Raw genomic sequence first — 19,344 nt, 5'->3', positions numbered from 1 at the left:
CAACGTTTGGATGCCTATTCGTTCGTCGGCTCCATGAGAACTTCTCATAAAAGACATTTCATTTTAATGAAACTAGTAAGTGCCTTCTTTTAGCTCTGCGAAGTAACTATTGCTTGGAATATGAATCTGCAAAACATAAGAGGTAAAATTAACCAAATGGTGCAAGTTTCCACTTATATATACAAAACAATTTTGCAATATCAACTACGTGAATCTTGTCCCATAAAGAAGCCGAAACCCCTACACCGAAGAGCCCTCCGAGATTTGATCATTGTCCACACGGACTGAAATTGTCATTTGAAGCCAAGGCTTTAATATGAAGCCAATAATTTCTTTAAAATAGACGGAAAATTCGGAAGTTATAAGCATTTTCATATTTTTGCCTTTTCTCATAAGGGGCCGTATTAGCCTACACTGAAGAGCCCCACGAGATTTGATGATTGACCACTTGGACTGAAATTCTCATTTGAAACCACAACTTTTAATATGAAGCCAAAAATTAAACTTTTACATCAATTTAAACTGACTTGGTTCCGGTTCCCCCCACTATTGTTTAGTTTAGTTAAGTGGTAATTTGTGACAGCTTCACATCATCAAAAGAATGTTTCACTTCAACTCCCCAGGAGTTCGTGCTGGATCCACCACTGGAATCAATAGACACTCTTCCTATTCTTTTTGTCACCCTTGATTGTGTAGGGGCTCCCTCGTACAAATAAAGAAGCGGTAATATTACAATCAAGGGGCGCTATATATTAGGTATTTTTTTAGTTACCTACCCCTAACCGCACAGGGCCATCTTTCGTAGAATAAAAAATATTACGTGATATTCCAATCATGAAAGGGGAGAGGATGCTGTAAATATATTTCTTATTCATTTTGTCTGTCCTGCTTATCAAAAATTACTTTCTGTTGGAAGGGTACTGAAATGAGAGGGGCAAAATAAAAAGTCGTACCCCCTCCTACATGGTTGCTTAAATAAGTACTAAAGAAAGCATTTTAAACTAAGATATTTAAGATTTAAACTAGGAAACTAAGATATCCTTACATTATGTAAGGATGGCATATTCAGGATTATTATTATTATTATTATTATTATTATTATTATTATTATTATTATTATTATTATTATTATTATTTGAATGTTTTTGGAGCACCGAAATTTTGTGAGACGAACAATGATATGCAGAGGTTTAAGATGGGTGGTCATAGAGGAGGAAAAACCAGGATTTTTCTCTGTCTGACTCTCTAACGTAAAGATTATGTGCTGAAGGTAAGAAGCATCATCACTCTACAATAGGTTGCTTTTACATAGAATATCAATTACTTGAGTTCTCCTCCTTCGGTCTACTTACCTTATGTAGTAAATTCAAAACAATTTCAATTCAATACAAATACATTGTAAAACTTTTCCGTAATTAAACATCTAGGGAAAATTAAACATTTAATAGGGACATCTGTTATCAAAATATCCAAACACGTAGATAGAAGAGTATCTAGTGAGAAATATTGTAAAACTTTATAAAATTCTCCAAATTAGAATTAACATTTACTGGGAAACATTCGTTATGCGCCAGCGAGCATATGGTGAACAGTGAGCACAGGGGAAATAATTACGAAACTGTTTGCAAACAAAATTAGGGACGCTAATGCAAGTGCGACAACGGCATTTTTTCTTTTTTTGGTATCGTCATGAGTTTTACACATACGTTACAATTTAATTCTTTCCCACATAAAAAAATAAATAAAATAACCGTAGTGTAGAGATAAAAATGACAACGGCACTTCCATGGGATCGAACCCGCTACCTTCAGCATACAGACTCATTGTTTTAACTAACTGAGCTATTTGTTTTTTTTACGTGAACTGAGCCTGTTCCGGTAAAGACGATATTTCATTACGATCGTCCTACCAATTCGTCCTTTTCCATAGATAATTTCCACTATTTGCTCTATCTTTATGTTAATACTTAGCATATATTCATATATTTGGAGTTTGCAGATAATGCATATAATAAGACATACTAGAAATATTCGTTAAAAGTTTAGTTTGTAGATTTAATCCACATTTCTCTCAATGACATAGATGTCGCTGCTTCGTGTTGAAATGCAGAATTCCCTCGTGTTCTTGAAAATTTCCCACTTTAGCAGAGTTGGTAATTCTCGAGATTTCTGTCGAATTAATGTTTTTTGCTTCTAATTTCTTTATTTTAAGCTAATATCTAACACAAATATTAAAAACGGGTTTGTTATTAACCTGTCCTGCTGGGGAAACCTTCCGAAATTTCGAACATATAAAGAAAACGGAGATATTTTCAAAAAACTTCAAAATAAAGAGACGCGTCATTTATTTTGCTCATGGTAGTACCTAAACCAGAAGCACAGGAATAATGTAATCCCACAACAGACTTCACCAACTGGTTTTTGTGACTATTTACGTTAAAATTAATGCATCGGATGACCCTCTTCTCATTTACACCAATCACACCTGTTTCAGCATGGCTTCTTTCAAGATGGCGGATATTCTTTTTATAACTTTTAACAGATCATATTGACCATCTCGTATCCATGTATGCTCATTTCGTGTCGCTGCAATGATTAAAGAAAAACGTGCATTTTCTCACCATGTCCTTAATGTACTGGCGTTCCACTTTTGATTTTTCTCGGGCCCTAGTGTCCCAACATCTTGGACTCTGCAGCTACAATTTTGGCTGTGCGAGTTTCCCGAGGTACTCTCTCTATATACAAAATTTCGTGAAAATCGGGCTCTGATAGATACCTAGGGTTCCGTGTAAGAAAAGCTCGTTATTGATATATAAACTAGTATGTTGTATTTAATATAATTAATTGGTCATTAGAAAAAGATTCTCGGAGAGTATTCAGTGGTGTCAAATTACATTTCAGTATGCAGTAAAAAAAAAAAAAAAATAAACTGCATACTGTATTGTGTACATAATACATACATACATACATCGTAAAAACACATTCTTCCCTTCTTTTTGTCCATTTTTGAACAAGTAAAACATTGCTCACTTTTAATTAGAAACAAGAGAACAGCTTGCTTGGCGATGCAGCGTAAAACATTTCAGTGGGATAGACTACAAGAGCAACAAATCAGCGAACATACAAGCAACTGATAAACTCAAGCTAAGCACTGTTCATCCCATGGTACGTACTTGATCTAGCACCTGCCTTCGTACAAGTGGCTTCCCTTTTGTGGATGATCTCCCGCTTGCCGTGGCATTTCGTGCTGCATCCCAAGTATTTTTTTCTTTCTCTTTTCATAAATCTTAAATTGCTTTACATTCGCTGGTCTACAAAGTGTATATGGTGGAAAATTCAAAATTTCGTTAACGTAGTAGCGGAGACTGAAATGCATTGTGAACATAAAAAAATTGAAAGAACCAAGGTAAATAGCAGTACCCCAGTGTACACCACATAAAGGTGTTTGGTTTGATTTTTGGTAACATTCCTTAACAAGATAAATTTTATCAAGTCGAGGCTTAAATATTGTACAGTAGGGTGGAACGAAAATGGCCTTTTTTTAATTTTTATTTTTTTAAGTTTTGTAATAGTGCGGAAAAGTTGCCTTTTAGGTTCAAAAAGAAGAAGAAAAAATTTGGTTGTTATACTGCAACATCTTGAGGTGCCGCAAAGAGCTTGAAGTTTGTAAAAAAAATTAAAAATTGAAAAATTATAAACTTTGGTAAATTATTTTTTATGGTTTTCTCATACATATAATGCTACAAAAGATAGTTGTAAATTCATATATAATTATTAAAATTAGAAAAAAATATTAATTACAAAATATAATTTAAAAACATTATTGTGAAAAGGTTTGTATTTTTGCTGATTTTGAAGTTTTTGGGAACTATTTTTACTGTAACAAATAGTAGTAAATGAGGTTGAAATAAGTGCTCGTGGAATCAATTACATATATTTTTATTAGAATACACGTAACAAAATATCATAATACACTTTTAAAGACAATGAAAGTTCATTTTTTATCGTTTAAAATACCCACAATGATTACAAATGTTACAGCTGCAAAATGTTTGTTTCTACTTCATTGACACATTAAACTTCTTTTAAAAATCAAATTTTGGCATGTTCTCAGGTCGGGGAAAGTCGATAAGCAGGTCCACTTGACTATTTGGTTGAGCTTCAGATGTCTTCCGTATAAAGTCTTTGAGAGAAGTACTGGGAACATGTTTTACCAAGGGGGGTTCAGTTACGTCATTTTCAGTCCTTGATATCATGTCGATAAAACCTTTGCGTCAAAGTTTATCTGTGGAACTTTAAACTTCCTGAATCCGCCTCTATTTTCTGTTCTTGCTTTTGAAACGTCGTAAACCTAGTTCTCTTACATTTTTGCACTCATCACATAGCATGGACAAAAGGAGATTTTCTGCAGCAGCAAAGTACCCATTTCTTTGAATAACTGGATCTAGAACGTTCTTGAAATCATCAGAGAGATAGCGTGAATATGAGATAAGCTTAAATAGATGTTTGGAACTATAAGTTGAAACCTTCATGTACTTAATGTTAAACCATATAGGTGCATATACTTTTACAATGTATTCAACTAGAGTCTTGAGGTTCTCAGTTGCCACATACAATCTAAGTATACGGTTTGTTAATGTAAGCCACCTGGAGTGAACAAATTTCCCAGGGATTCTTAAACATAAATCTAGCGAACAATTTCCACTTGATACAGCGATACACATATCCAACAAATACTTTCGATCCGTACTTGAAATCATTTATGTTCTCCAAAAGAGGAAGGTTATTTTTAATTGGCAAGAAAGTAACCACAGCAAGATTAGTACAGTTTTGCAGCTGATGACCTATTTCGCCTTTAAATTCATTGGGTCCCTTCCCTTCGTTTTACCATCTAAATGATAGAAAAGATATCGCAAATGCAGCTCATTTCCGTGGAAGAAACAAACCATTATAAAGATGTTACTATTTTATTTTCCATCGAAGAAATCACATCGTTACTATGTTCAGTATTTACAACGGTTCCATCACACCTAATAACGGTACAGTTCAAAAGTTGTTCGTTGTGTTCTCTATCCTCAGAAAACTCCAGTATACTGTCGTCTATGTCCTTTCCAGTGCCAGATTTAGGTGTTACGTGACCTAAAACTTTGAGCTTGGTTCCTCTGTTAGTGAAACGTGCTCTTCTGAAATACGTTTTTGTATAACTTAGTTCCTTTCTTTCCTTGAACAATTGATTTGTCTTTTCTTTCATCAAAAAACAATCCTCATTTTCAACTATCTGATAAAGACTATCATTGATGACATTTCTTTGATTTTTTTAATCTTGCTCGTCTAATTTTCATCCTGTCTATTACTTTGGTTTTGTCTTTCCCTGTGATTAAACCCAAGTCCTGTAAAGCAGCACTAGTTATAGCTGCAGCAGCTCTATCTGATATTTCGGTACGGTCACAAATGGAAGCTACAGGTGGCAATTTCATACGAATTTGAGTGCTTATGTTTTTATATTTTTTAAGTTTAAAAGGGCGGTAGCTGCTCTTCAAAAGTCAGGTCTATTTGGTCTTCAGTGCTGTCAATGTTGTCAGTAACAGTTTCTGTTACACTACTACTTTGTCTCCGTTCTTAATTAAACTTAACTGTTTTCTGTATTTCTTTACTTTTTCTTGCTTCTTTCTTCTTCAAAGCGCTTGCGATAGCTCTATCGACATTACTCATAACCATTTTCCTGGTACAGCGTTGATCTTTATGAAAGTCTTGTTCTAAAACGCGGCTTTTATTTCTTCTATAGAACTACAAGTATCAAAGTTTTGACACTTGCAGGCAGCAATATCAAATAAACGTTTAGCTTCTCTAAATTTTGCGAGGTTCGAGTCAAACTTATCTGACCCTTTTCTACTTTTAGACCTTAATAAATTCCTATATTTAGCATGACTAACTTTTATCAATTGTGAAATTCTAAGTGGGAACAATGGGAAACAGTGGGAATAGAAGCTCTTGACCATATTTGTTCTATTTTAGGAACTAAAGTCTCACATATTTCATTTACAGTAGGATACTTCTCTGATGCAACTTTGAAGTTATGTCTAATAAAACAGTATACTACGGCCGCTGTATCTCTGGCTCTGACAGCTATGCGAAAAAGAAAGCGAGGGTTGATACTATATTGCCACACCCTCATAAGGCCCAATGAGTGACCGAGCTGTCACCGCGCTGGCATGGAAACCAGACGTTGTTGCCGCTCCGTATTCTTCCTTTTGTTTGTGCATAGTTCAGTGAAAAGTGCTTTGAGATCGTGTTTGGTTACTGCAACTTTTTTTCTTGTCTTTGTGTGTGTACTTGGGTGTGCTGTTAAGAAGTGTTGTTATTATTTGGTGACAATGGCTAGTTCTTCAGAACCGAAGTCAAAGAAAATAGTGTATAAAGGACAAATTGGCAACATTGTTTTTCCACGTGCAGAACTGTCAGAGCCAGAGACATAGCGGCCGTACTATAGCACTTTATTACATCTTCGTAAGTAGGCAGTACAACTTCACACAAATCACTAAATCTTCAAAAAATAGGACATTCCGACAGTGGTCCTGTATTCACTTGTTTAGACTAAGCCATTTTAACTCACAACAATAAAGTAGCACATAAACTAACAAATATTACGTTGTTCTGTTACACAATAGACGCCAATTTAACTGAACTCGGCAAAGCTACTGACGCCTAATCTGAGTTTTTCACCATACGGAAACACTGTTGCCAACTCCTATTGGCAAAATGTCACTAAATTTAGCTCCTAAAGTGTGTTTTTACAAAATTTTATTGGTCTTGCGGCACCTCAAGACTTAATCCAAAAAAACAAAATATATATGTGTGTGTCTTTGTGACATAAAGTTGCTTATTTAACAGTATTTGAAATAAAAAAAAATATGACAACTTCTTTTTAAAAAAAAATTAAAATGTAGCAAAAATTGCAATTTTATGAAACTTTATCGTCCTTGCGGCACCTCAAGACGTGCTCCAATATTTTTCATATTTCATTTTTATCTTATCTACACCAAAAGGCAACTTTTCCGTGCTATTACAAATTAAAAATCAAAACTTGTTTTTTTCGTTCCACCCTATTGTACAGGGTGTCTATCGGTCACGAATGTCACGAAATCAGAAAAGGTCATGAAAGTCACGAAATTTAGCTTTTGGGTCACGATTTTTTTTAACTGTACAAAATGTAAGTACAGATTGGAAAATTTTGTTCTATGAAACGTCAAAATTCACCACCAAAAATGTCTCTGGTCGGCTTTAGACGCTACCAAATCGCAAGCAAAGTACGTTTCTATCGCATGGATAAAAATTCGGTCTAATTCGCACCCAAATTCGCTCTTGAAAATGTTAGGAAATTTTGTGATTTGGCAAAGAAAAGGTCACGAAAAAGTCACGAAATTTCATTTTGGAATTTTAGTAGACACACTGTTGTATTTTATGTCAAATTAATTGAAAGGTAGTATAAGATAAATGAATATTCGAAGACATAAAATAGTTTATTCTTTATTGCCAAGTAGAAAGTCCTTTAGCTTCATTTTAGCGTTGTATTCCACAGATAGATTAGTATTTTCCATCCTGTGTATTATACTAACCCACTAGTCTCAGTAGTACTGCGGGTAGTCTGTCAAGCAAGGATAATATCCATAATTACTCCTAAAGAATATATGGAGAACTTTTTTTTTTTTTATTGTCCATATCATGGAATCAGCTTTATGAATCACCTCCGCCAACGAACTTAATTTCTAACTTTTGACTTTCTAAATCCTAGCAAAAATTGATGATAATCCATTAAGGTGGATCACCACCCGGAAGTCAGTACGTATTTTTAGCTCATTCCCTTAACTAATGTGCAATGAAACATTACATATTATAAATATTGTATTATGAGATAGAGTTATGTTTCAGCTACAACACAAGACACTGATTTATTTGGTTGTGTCTTCTGATATCGTAAAACGTAACATATAAAAGAAAATATTTGATTCGTTTTACAATGAGCATACCAGATGGCACTTGCTGTTAGATCTTACTAGAAGTGCTCAGTTTTATGAAATGTTTATTTGTATGTGTAAAGCATTTTAAAGTAACGATCTTATTACGAAATAGATATATTGTTTGATCGTTTTTCGTGTTATGTTTCACATTTTATTTAAATATTAATTTACATGTAAGGAAATAGATTTTGATAAGAAACTTGCGCAGAGCGCCATAATGCGTTGTTGCCAAATCTGTACGTTTACTGTGATAGTCACAGTAAGAAAATTCCTGGATTCTAGCGTTGCAATTCAAGAAACTAAACTTAGCTGTGAATTGCGGTAAGGGTCGAAAACTAATGTCTCAATTAAATATCCAAGCAGAATTTAAGTATTACCTCCATTATTATCTGGCATCCGTAAACACTCGACACTATGTGGCAACACCTCATTATTCAAGCAGCTTTTAGCATAGCACCGAGAACACCTAGTGATCCATCTTAAATAGTTATTGAGATTTTGTCTTCCTGACGGATACACGGACAGACAGAATAAATATATAAAAGAATGTTTGATAAACCTATCTCCTTAAACAAATGCTGTAAATTTTTGAATAAATTCCAGGAACTTAAATTGAAGTTACGACTGTTTGTTTCAATTTGCCGAAAACTTTCGATACTTGAAGAGTGTTTTCTTTTGTCTGGTGTAAAAGTGAGGGAGATTTCTTTTTGAGGGGAGTTTCTAGGTGTTTAAAGGAATACGTAATCATCTAAACGAATAATTCTTAAATTACGACTTCCTATTGTGTCGCGTCTTATTATTGTCTTACTAGGGGGCCGCGATGGCTTAGTGGTAGAGCGCTCACCTGTAGTGCTAGGGTCCTAGTTTGATCCCAGCTCAGGCCAAGTGGACTTTGCGTTGGTTTTCTTGATGTTCTTCGTTTACCTTTCACTTTCTTTATTTCATTCATTATCATCATTACTGTCTCTTTTACCTTCGGAGCATAATCATGGAACGTTGAAACAAAAAAGTCCTGCCAAATGAGCCAGTTTGTGTTTCTTCTTGTTATCAGTGTTGTACTTAACTATTTTCCCCCCTGAAGTAAGAATTATAGGTTTTTAAATATTATTTTGATGGCTTGTGCTTTTCATTAAACTTCAGCGTGATTATGATATTGTGCTAATTTTTGTTTAGACTGTTTTGGTTTAGATTTTTTTTTTTTTTTTTTTTATAAGGAGTTCTGAAAAACATATGCAATTTAAATTTTCGTCACATTACTTCGAAAGAAAAATAGCTTCTACGATTGAAGTTGTAATCGGCTTACAATAGTGTGAAGTGTATAGGTGTTGAACGATAAGTGGAGAAAAAAAATACTATCATCATCCAAAGGAATAATTAAGAACTTACAAATATAAGGTATTCCACTGCACAATACTCAGTACAACAATGTCAAATTTGAATAAGTGCTGTATTAAAAAAAAAAAGTAATATGTACAGAACAACATATATATTATTATTTTTATCGTGAATTTAATGATAGTATTTAATAGTAACAACACTCATCATTTCATAAATGTATACACTTTGACGAGATGTGTAATTCCTGCCACTATCAAATTCTCACTACCAGTGGTCCTTTGCAGTATAACAATTGGAAATCGCTGTATTATATTGTTGTGTTAATGCTCTTTCTTTCTTTTTCAGTTTGAAATCCTGTTCACTCCAGTTTCCCTCTATGAGTTGAGGCAGAAAATTCAACCACTGGCTCAGGAGATGTATTATCTATTAATGGATGCGAAGATGATGACACAATCGGCTATTGTCATTTGTGACTCACTGCAGATCCACGAAAGCAAAGCCAGTAGAAGGTAGTAGCATAGTTTTCATGTTAAGTGAATTCAAAAGCCGTTTAGTAAGATTCAAATATTCCTGTAGAGATTCTTCGTTCGAACTTCGTCAGGAATAAAGCATAAGAAAAAAATAATTTATTTTAACAATCATCTTACTTAATTATAATTCTATTTGTCGGTAACAGGTAACTCCAATTGCAATTGACTTAATCAATACTATATACTACAACAAGTTCAATAAGTTACACAAGCCAGTGGTGAACACTAAGTAGTGATGATTTTGTATGTTGTGTTTTTCTGTCTACTAGTTGATGGTAGCATGACCTTCACATTGAAACAAGAGTAATTATTCTTCAGAACTAGGTATTTTGTAAATAATCGCAATTACGGAAAAATAAGGAAAACTTTTATATAGAAACTTCGGAAGGCGTGTGCGTCATATACATGCAAGTATAAACGCTTCAGGAGAAAGTAAAAAGAAGCTGTAGTAAATGTAATCGATTTATCGACATTGATTGATTTAAAAAAAGTCGTCCGACACCAGTGGTGGCAGAAGAGAGAATAATGGATATAAAGGCCGCATTGATTCTAAATCCGAAAGCAACGGAATGTTGGTCTCTGTAACTCTTACTTCAAAAATAATGGAATCCAGATTGTAGTGACTCTTAGTCTGAAAGCAATAAACATCGAAGCTCAGTCCCTTAGTTTAAAAGTAACGGACATCTATTCCACAATGACTTAGTTCGAAAGTAACGGACATCCAGTCCGCAGTGACAGTTAGTTCGAAAGTAATGAAATACTTTCTGCGGTAATTCTTGGTTCAAAAGTATCTGAATTCAGGCCGTAGTGATTCTTGGTCCAGAAATAACGGACATCTAGGTCGCAATGATTCTTATTCTGAAAGTAATAGACATCCAGCCGGGATGACACCTAGTCTGAAAGTAACAAGACATCCAGTCGCAGTATCACTTAGGCCTAACAGACATCCAGTCGCAGTATCACGTAGGTCTAACAAACATCCAGGCCGCAGTGACACTTAGTGTGAAAGTAACGGACATCCATTCCGAAGTGGATTAATTCGAAAGTAATGGAATACTGATCGCGGTAACTCCTATTTCAAAAGGAACGGAATCCATGCCGTAGTAACTGAGTCTAAAAGCAACGAATATTCATGCCGTAGTCACTTGCTTTGAAAGTAACGGATATCCAGTTCGCAGTGGCTATTATTTCGAAAATAACGGATATCTTAAGCCGCAGTGATTCTTAGTCCGAAAGTAATGAACATCCCTGCTACAGTGACACTTGTTAGGAAAGTAACAGATATATAGGCCTCGCAGTGACTCTTAGTCGTAAGCAATCCATACAGATTTTCCCAGTAAAACGATATGTTTGTACACACATTATCAGGAAGAAACTACCCCTGCTTGTTCAACAAGGCTGTGCAAAAATTACAACTAGAGGACTAAGAGTGTTGTACGCAGTATTAACAACGGTTCATGAAACCCTTACTTTCAGATGGAGAATAGTTTAAACAATTAGTATTGGAAGAATAAGGTATGATTTCATTTGAACATTTACTTCAGTTCGTGGTCACTACGTGCATGGAAAGTGCACGAAAACATACACACTTGGGTATTTTGCAAAAATAATTTAATGCGTATACATATATTTAAAAAAAAAAAAAAAAAAACAACTCTAATTGGCTTTTCCGTGACTTATTGACCCCAATATGCAACTAAATTCGAACTTGACATTAACACTAAAAGCATCAAAAGGATTATTTTGATCTCTAAATAATAGCATGCATATTTTAGCATATTTGTATTATTTATAGTTTGTTTATTTGCTAGTATTATTACTATTTGCTGTTAGTATTATGTATTAGTTTTGGTTGTTTCATTTACTATTATTTATGAAATAGATAAACATAACATTTTCTGTATACTTGAACGTAAAACAAATTAATGATATACAAATGTAACCTTATTGCGTATGTAATATTAAAAATATATCTAACATTAAACTTCTGATGTAAACATAACTTAAGCATAATAGTATGTGATCAAAGATTTGTAGAAGTATTTATTGGTTTTCATACAAGTTACAGTGAGTTCATTACTAAATCACATGATAATATCTAATGGGGAGGATTGATTGGTGTATATTTACATCCTTTATTAGTAGAGAGGTTATATAAAACAAGATCTACAGTTTAAGGTGGGATATGAACCAGTGTAGTGGATTCGAGACTTCCACCAGGAATCGAATCCTTGACCTTGTGCACCAATGGTACACACACTACCCACTAGACTAGCTTACAATGAAGGAACGACAAGACACATTTTTACTTAAATTCTCTGGTCCTTGATTGGGTCCTCAGATTCCGTGCCTTCTGCGCAACCCCCCAAACCACAGTCAGGTATAGTTTTATCTGAAATTTCCATATCGAGTAGTGTTTAATACCTGTAGGTATTTCAGTGTTAAATTTTGTACCGCTCTTTACTTGAATGGAAATGAAAATTGTGGTTTTGTAGTCGAAGCAACAATCTAATTATATTCGGGTGCTATATTTAAGATTCAGATTACTAGTATACACTCACTAGTAGTCTCATAACTTGTGCTGATAATACTGTAAGTGTTTGTTTAATTGACTGGTGTTAGTCCTATTACTTTTAAGATCGAAGACCTTTGAAAGTGTCAGTTATTTTTCTTGTAAGTTACAATGAATTTGTTATGCAGAGTGTTTAACAAAATCTTTCTAGAGAAAGAGACACTGGGAAGAGCGAGAAACAAATATGAAAAATCATGTACATACAACATATATGACAGATTCTTCCGTACATTTTAAGTGTGATGGCTACATGTTCGGGTACACAAACAGTAACAAATTACATATTGTTCAACAAAGATATTTTTCTTTTCTTTTTCTTTTACTTTTTTTAAAAATGTTAATTATAACATTCAACGTTTCAATTTCACCATTTAATGAGATATCTATTGTTGTATTGTTGTATTGAGAATAAGTAAATTCTAAACTGTACAAAAGGAACAAAACTTATGCCAATAAACTTTTTGCTTGATAATATTTTTTGTGTCAAATCGTAAAAAATCGCTTTCTTGGCATAGTATATCGGTGAAAAATTGTGGTCCATATTTTTGAGCGGAGGATTTTCTTGTTCTAATCTCCTTTGTTGCTATAGCACTACGAAGATATTATAATAACATAAAACATTTAAGTCTTGAAGTGAAATTGACCAATTTGAGACTATCAAACCTCTTTGGATTTCGATTTTTATGTTCTTTATATGTCTCATGTAAATTTATCTACTAAGAATTTTTACGTAACACAGTAGTTGATTAGCGCACGAACACAATATTCCACTCAATATGTTTGATTTCCGGCAGTTCTCTTGTTTCACTTATTCACTCCATCTATTGTTTTTCATTATTATTTATTTATTTATTTATTTAATCTTTATTTATATATTTTTAGGTGTTATGACTTGAGGAGCAGTATTATGGACTTATTGCCGCGGCTCAGTTGTATTGCGGAGTTTCTTTCAAAAGATGCATATAAGGTCCTTAGTGGTAAGTTTATTTAAACACTAACTGAACTACCCGTTCTTCACACGGGGAGGATAAAGTTTATGCAGTATAACATATATGAAGGTAGAAAAATGAGTAAAATAATAATTTAAAAAAGGTAGAGCAACGCCTCCTGTCAGTATGAGTGTAATCAGTGAAGAGTGACGTCTTTGGCGTTCCCCTTGTTTATGTGAGTGTAATATATAAATAAATAAATATGAATTGCAACGCCTTCAGCGTTGTCCCTATCAATATAAGTGCAAGAAATAAATACTGAAGAGCAACAACTTCCGCGTTGCCCTGTCAGCTCCCGGACAGCGTGTCATATCTCTTCTTGTCTAAAGGCTCAAAAATCATAAGTGTGTCACTAATCAGCTTAGTGACGTTGAAAAGTATGAATTTGACACTTATACACGTCATTTTTGACATGTTATTCTCCCCATCCCCCTCCCGTTACGATGAGAGCTAAAGTTAAACGGCGTCTGGAGTGCTACTATTCATCTCAGCGACTCCGAAAATGGTGAATTTAACACTAATACCAGAGTTCCGGGTATTTATCATATTCTTTTATACATACATTTTGACCCCTCCCCCCCCTGTAATTTTCTCCCCTGCCGAAATTCGAAAAAAGAGGTCGTAGGCAATTGGATCTGGTGAAGACCTATCCATTCACCATATGTAATGGCTCTAGGTCATTCCGTTCTATGCGAAAAGCTGATGACAGACAGATACACACACACATATATTATTTTATTAGTAGTGAAGATTTGGTCACATATTCAGTATATTGAATTTGTGTACATTACTCATACCAGTAGAGAATATGCAACGATGATATTCTATATATTTCAGTTTTTAGGGCAAAAAGTGATTACAAGTGTTGCAGAAGCCAGAAAAGAGAGAAAAAGAATTGTAACTTGTCCTGATTAATATTGACTTGTTTCCGTTTGTTATTTTTATGTTGGCATTTGTTACTTACTTGGCGCTATGACAAGGTATCAATATTGATTTTGGTTACTATGGAAATGGTATAGTTGCTATGTACTTGTTTATTTTTTATAATTAAGATAATAACTAATCGGAACGTCGAACTATAAAGACGTCCGTTATTTAGTTGCTATGTAAATGGCAAATATATAAAATATAATGAGTTTTAAATCAACTCCATTTAGTGTGTGTTCATTTTTGCAGTGAATAGTGCATAACATCTAAAGGAAGTGTTCTTGAAGAAACATTTAATGCATTAATTTCTACAAAAATCCAGTCGACGAACTGATGTCGGAGTTAACGTTATAAATAATTTAAATTATATGATGAATGGAGGACGCAACCGATTGTTTTCGAACTATATGATTTTATGGCGTGAAATTGATATTTAAAGGTTCAAAAATGAGTGACTGGACCAGAAGTCTTAACCATCTTGACACAAACTTTCTTCAAATGAAGATCCATTCGCAAAATTTTGCATGAATGTCTTCGGAAATATATACGACTTCGGTTTGTCATTCAGATATTGAATCGGTTTTCTCATCGAACAATTTCGCTACAGTTTTTCCTACATTTTCCTCAGTTCTTGAAATGAAAGGTCATCCACGGCGTTCATCATCTTGTGACGTCATACACTTGTGAATGAGACCTACAGTCTTTTCCGTAAGCTTCAGTAAGCCATTAGAAACACTCGGTTGTTCAGTTTTACTAAAATAAATTGCTCATAAGTGAAGAAGATATGTTTTCCCGCTGTTGGAATTATTTGAATGACTTTAGCAGTGGCGTACGTAGAAGTTAAGATGGAGTTTCAAACTCCAAAGTTCATATAGTTTCAAATGTTTATATATCATAATATGGTAAATGTTTATTTTTGTTCATCTTGCTAGAGGACTAGAACCCCGAAACCCTCCTTTTGTACACTAGTGACAATTAGATTAATTTTGTACTAGGTATACTTCACATGCTTGTTGTAGTCCAAAGATAACGAACAAATCAATGTAAGTGGTAAGAATTGCTAAGCTTTTTGAGTTGTTTTAGAGTAAATATATCGAATGCGTACATTTTTTTGTGGCTATTGATGTTTTTATTATGTACAGAAGATCTATGATTTGCAGCAGTCTATCATTAATTATTATTATTTATGTTACAGTGATATTAGAGAATGGCTGGAATGCACAGGAACAAGCTGAGGGTGAATTCATTGAATGGCGTAGAAATTCCCGAATGATGCGTATTAGTCTATCAACAAAACCGATCATTTGGCAGATGAATTCAAGTTTCATGAAAGACTATAGGTATTATTGCATTTAATACCTAATTGTAACGGTGTTATTATAAGATAGTCAACCCTCCCCTCCCCCCCCAAAAAAAAAAAGAAAAAGAAAAAGTTCACAAATTCAAATATAGTACGTTTGATGAACCGTGGTCTGGAGTTTATTTTCTGATGAAGTTTTCGTCTTTTTTGCTATTCACTCAGAATTGCAAAGGAATTGGAGAATCATATGTATTAAGAGGTAGAGAACAAAAGTAGGAAATGGGAACTGATGTACTAATTACAATAATTGTGTAGCAGTTAGTTTTTCTAGGACCACCCTTTGCCAGGAGGACCGGGCTTTTTACATACTAAAAGCAAACACACACACACACACACACAACTTTCACAGTATGAAAGTATCAATTACCATATACACGCAAACATATTTTCCTTATTATTACGAGTATTATTATTATTAGTTAGTCAAATGTGATTAAAGATATTTTTGTTTCATATTATAAAAAGTATTCATTTGCTGTAAATATTAAACAAGTTAGAAAATACATACTAGACGAATATATTTGGGGCAGGGCAGATATCATTTGGGGCGAAGGGCCCCGTTTATCCCCCCGTGGTTACACTCCTGAATTACGTCGTCTGGATGAAAATGCTATCTTCGGTTGACTAGCTAGGTAACACTGTTGTAGTGTGTGTTGAATATAATCATTTTAACTTAAAATACTCAAGTCATAATTAAAGTTTTCCCCCCCAGATAACAGCAATGACAGAATCAGTATCTTTTTTTTTTTTTTTTTTCCATAATGAAATGATAATGAGTATTATACGAGAAAATACTGTGTCATGCTTTAGCTATATGTGTATTTTAGAATGCAGCTTATAAAAGGCAGCAGTTAATGCCGAAAATTTGTTGTTTGGAATGTATATCATTGTGTCCCATAATTTTCCGGATTAGGGTGAGAGAAGTGGAACCGCATACACAATGAAGCTTTTGAATATATACATTAGATTATCTGAGTCAAATCTACGTAAGCATTTATTTTAAGACATAATTAACAGGAAATACTAGAAAACTGAAATGGGAAGTATGTTTATAAGTAGTGGCGACCACTGTCTACTGTGCATGCCGACATCCTGAGAAAGACAACGCACAGTATGATGCTCTGTATGCTGCTATTCACTGTACCAGTGATGATGGGGTTGTGAGTAGTTTCTTTTCAATGTGTCAGCGTACTTCCGGAGCGCTGGCAGCATGTCATCATTAATAATGGACATTGCCTATAAACATACTGGCATGTCAGTTTTATGTTTATTATATTTTGTCGGACAACTTTGCATTACTGACAGTACATTCATCGTGGTTCAGTATACGAATGAAACACTCGTAAGGCTTACGAAATCACTTGCAGAAATCGTTGACGTGAATAGGAGTGAGATAATCGGTCGAAACTCTTTGAATGTCTGCAAAAGCGCCAAACTAGGTTCTTTTAAGTTTCGGGAAAAGGAAGTAGTTAGGAGCAGACGGATCAGAAGCAGAGGGGATGATCAAGCAGAACAATCCCTTCTGGACAAGCAAAGACCAGTGACTTGGTGCATTGTCACTCACTCAAAAGAGACCATGTATCCTAATGTGGATGTTGTGATCTAACCCGTTGAGTTCATGAAAACAGACGCTTCAAAACCTCAAAATAGAATTCCTTTGTAATTTTCTGTCCAATGGGAATAAATTATCTTTGAATGATACTAATGGAGTGAAAAAACATAAGTATCATCTTGATGCAGGACTTATGTAATCGATTTTTTTTTTTTTTTTTTTTTTTTTTTTTTTTTTTTTTTTTTGTGGTTTGGGAACCTGGCTTCTCTACGTAAACATCTAGCGCTTGGTTAACGGTTCATATTGGAAACATTACGGTCCGTCACCTGTCACAATAGTTTACAAGTAGGTTGCAGTTTCGGTGCTTTTCTTTCTTTCTTTTTTTTCCCTTGGTTATACTTGGTTTGTATTATGCTTGACTATTGGTATTATGTTATACTTGGTTTAATGTTGGTTGTATTGTAGTAGTTTTTCAGAAGATCCTTTCCCAACGTTCAAATTTACCTTCAAGAGAGCGAAAACATTAGAATAATTGGAGAAGAGGCACTTTTCCAAATTATGCAATGAACTCCTTCGTAGCTAAGTAGTTAGTGTACGCGCCTTTGGCCTGGGAGACCCGGGATCGATTCTCGGCGGGAGCACATGTGGTTCGGATTCCACGTTAATCAGTATGTGCACGTCTCATATAGTGCACTGCTGAACAGGACGTTAAACTCAAAATCAACTCAACTCAACCAAATCATGCAATATGTACGAGGACTGCAACAAGACAGAACGATGGGACACACTGTGTATGTACTTGGTAATGTAACTTTTAAAGATTAATAGGATTTGTTGAGAAAACCTTGATCTGTGCTCAATGAAGAATTTTTATTTTAATTAGAAATGCTTTAAAAACTTTTCGATATCAAAATCATGGAACAGATCAATTCCGTTTATCGTGTATATTCATTTGTCATACATTTAGCTGTTTCATCTAAGTGATGACTTTAGAGAGATCAAGTTAACTTGAGATAAAAGGTCTGAAAGAACGTCAATCCTTTTTTCAGATCCCTGCTGTATTGGTTGAGTACTGATTTACTTCCCAAAGCTGGTCGAGAAGTTCTGGAGGATGCGCTGAAGGTAAGTTACGTTCAGTTTTTTTAAAAACATGAATACTAATGCAATATTCGGCAAATATCATTTAATCTAAGGAGACATTCGACCCACCACCATCGTCTCCTGATATCATATTATGTGTGTGTATATTTTTGTCTTCTCTTTTCCTGGATTCATCTGCCTTACTGAAACTTTGATTTTTTGTTCTTAACATTTTCGTATTGTCTTTCAAAGTAAAATAAGGCAATTTTTATTGTTAACGGAAAAGACTATAAGGATACTTGAGATATTTTCAATAAATCCAGTAATCGGTGTGTTTCAACCTCTTTGACCTTCGCATTATGCCTCATTATCTTTTCATAACAGTATTCGGCTAGGTTATTTTGTTGTTACATTTGCGCTTGTGATAAAGAAATTCTGTATAAGTTTTGTTGTGAAAACTTGTAATTGATTTTTGTATATGTTAAGTTCCAGTGTACCAACAACAAATGAAACCCTGCAATACACTGATTTTTATTCGATTTGGTTGCGTAATGTGTTATTTTCTTTGTAACTGGAAGCCAAATGCTTCTACTTACACATTCATTGCTTTCGAGTGACGATAGAAAAGAAATATGGTGATCATTAAAAAAAAAAAAAAAAATGTATTCGAGATTTCAAAAAATTAACACGTTTCATGGCCTTTTCATACCCAAATAATTATTTTAAATGTCTGTCCGTTCGTTCGTCCAGATGCTAACATGTTCGTTTGGCGAGAGGCTATACCGTTCAAGTATTCGTACCAAATTTTAAACTTAAGTTTTTTTTTTATGATTCTCTTTGAGTTTTTTCTTTTTTTTTTCTTTTTTTCTATCCTTAAAAATACGCAAGGGTGAAAGTGAAAAATTCTTATTTTCCCCGAAATCTGCTTTAACGATTTTGTTTATGTTTCATACATCATTATTTCATTAACAATCATGTA

At 34.2% G+C, this 19,344-nt stretch overlaps 1 protein-coding gene across 1 annotated transcript in view; it reads left to right on the top strand.

The window, feature by feature from the left end:
• Window positions 1-9,700: 9,700 nt before the first annotated feature.
• LOC145677128 (uncharacterized) overlaps window positions 9,701-19,344 on the top strand; it is a gene marked incomplete at its 5' end in the record, with an annotated part of 85,087 nt that continues 75,443 nt past the window's right edge. The window contains 4 exons of the mRNA XM_081747773.1: window positions 9,701-9,864; window positions 13,340-13,434; window positions 15,569-15,713; window positions 18,335-18,407. Coding sequence (XP_081603899.1) covers window positions 9,701-9,864; window positions 13,340-13,434; window positions 15,569-15,713; window positions 18,335-18,407 — 477 coding nt within the window. The remainder of the gene's footprint in view (window positions 9,865-13,339; window positions 13,435-15,568; window positions 15,714-18,334; window positions 18,408-19,344) is intronic.

This window comes from Thermobia domestica, unplaced genomic scaffold (genome assembly GCF_964235325.1).
Source record: "Thermobia domestica unplaced genomic scaffold, izTheDome1.hap1.1 HAP1_SCAFFOLD_638, whole genome shotgun sequence".
In the NCBI taxonomy this organism is placed as follows: Eukaryota; Metazoa; Arthropoda; class Insecta; order Zygentoma; family Lepismatidae; genus Thermobia; species Thermobia domestica.
This window is presented reverse-complemented; position numbering and strand designations above follow the sequence as displayed.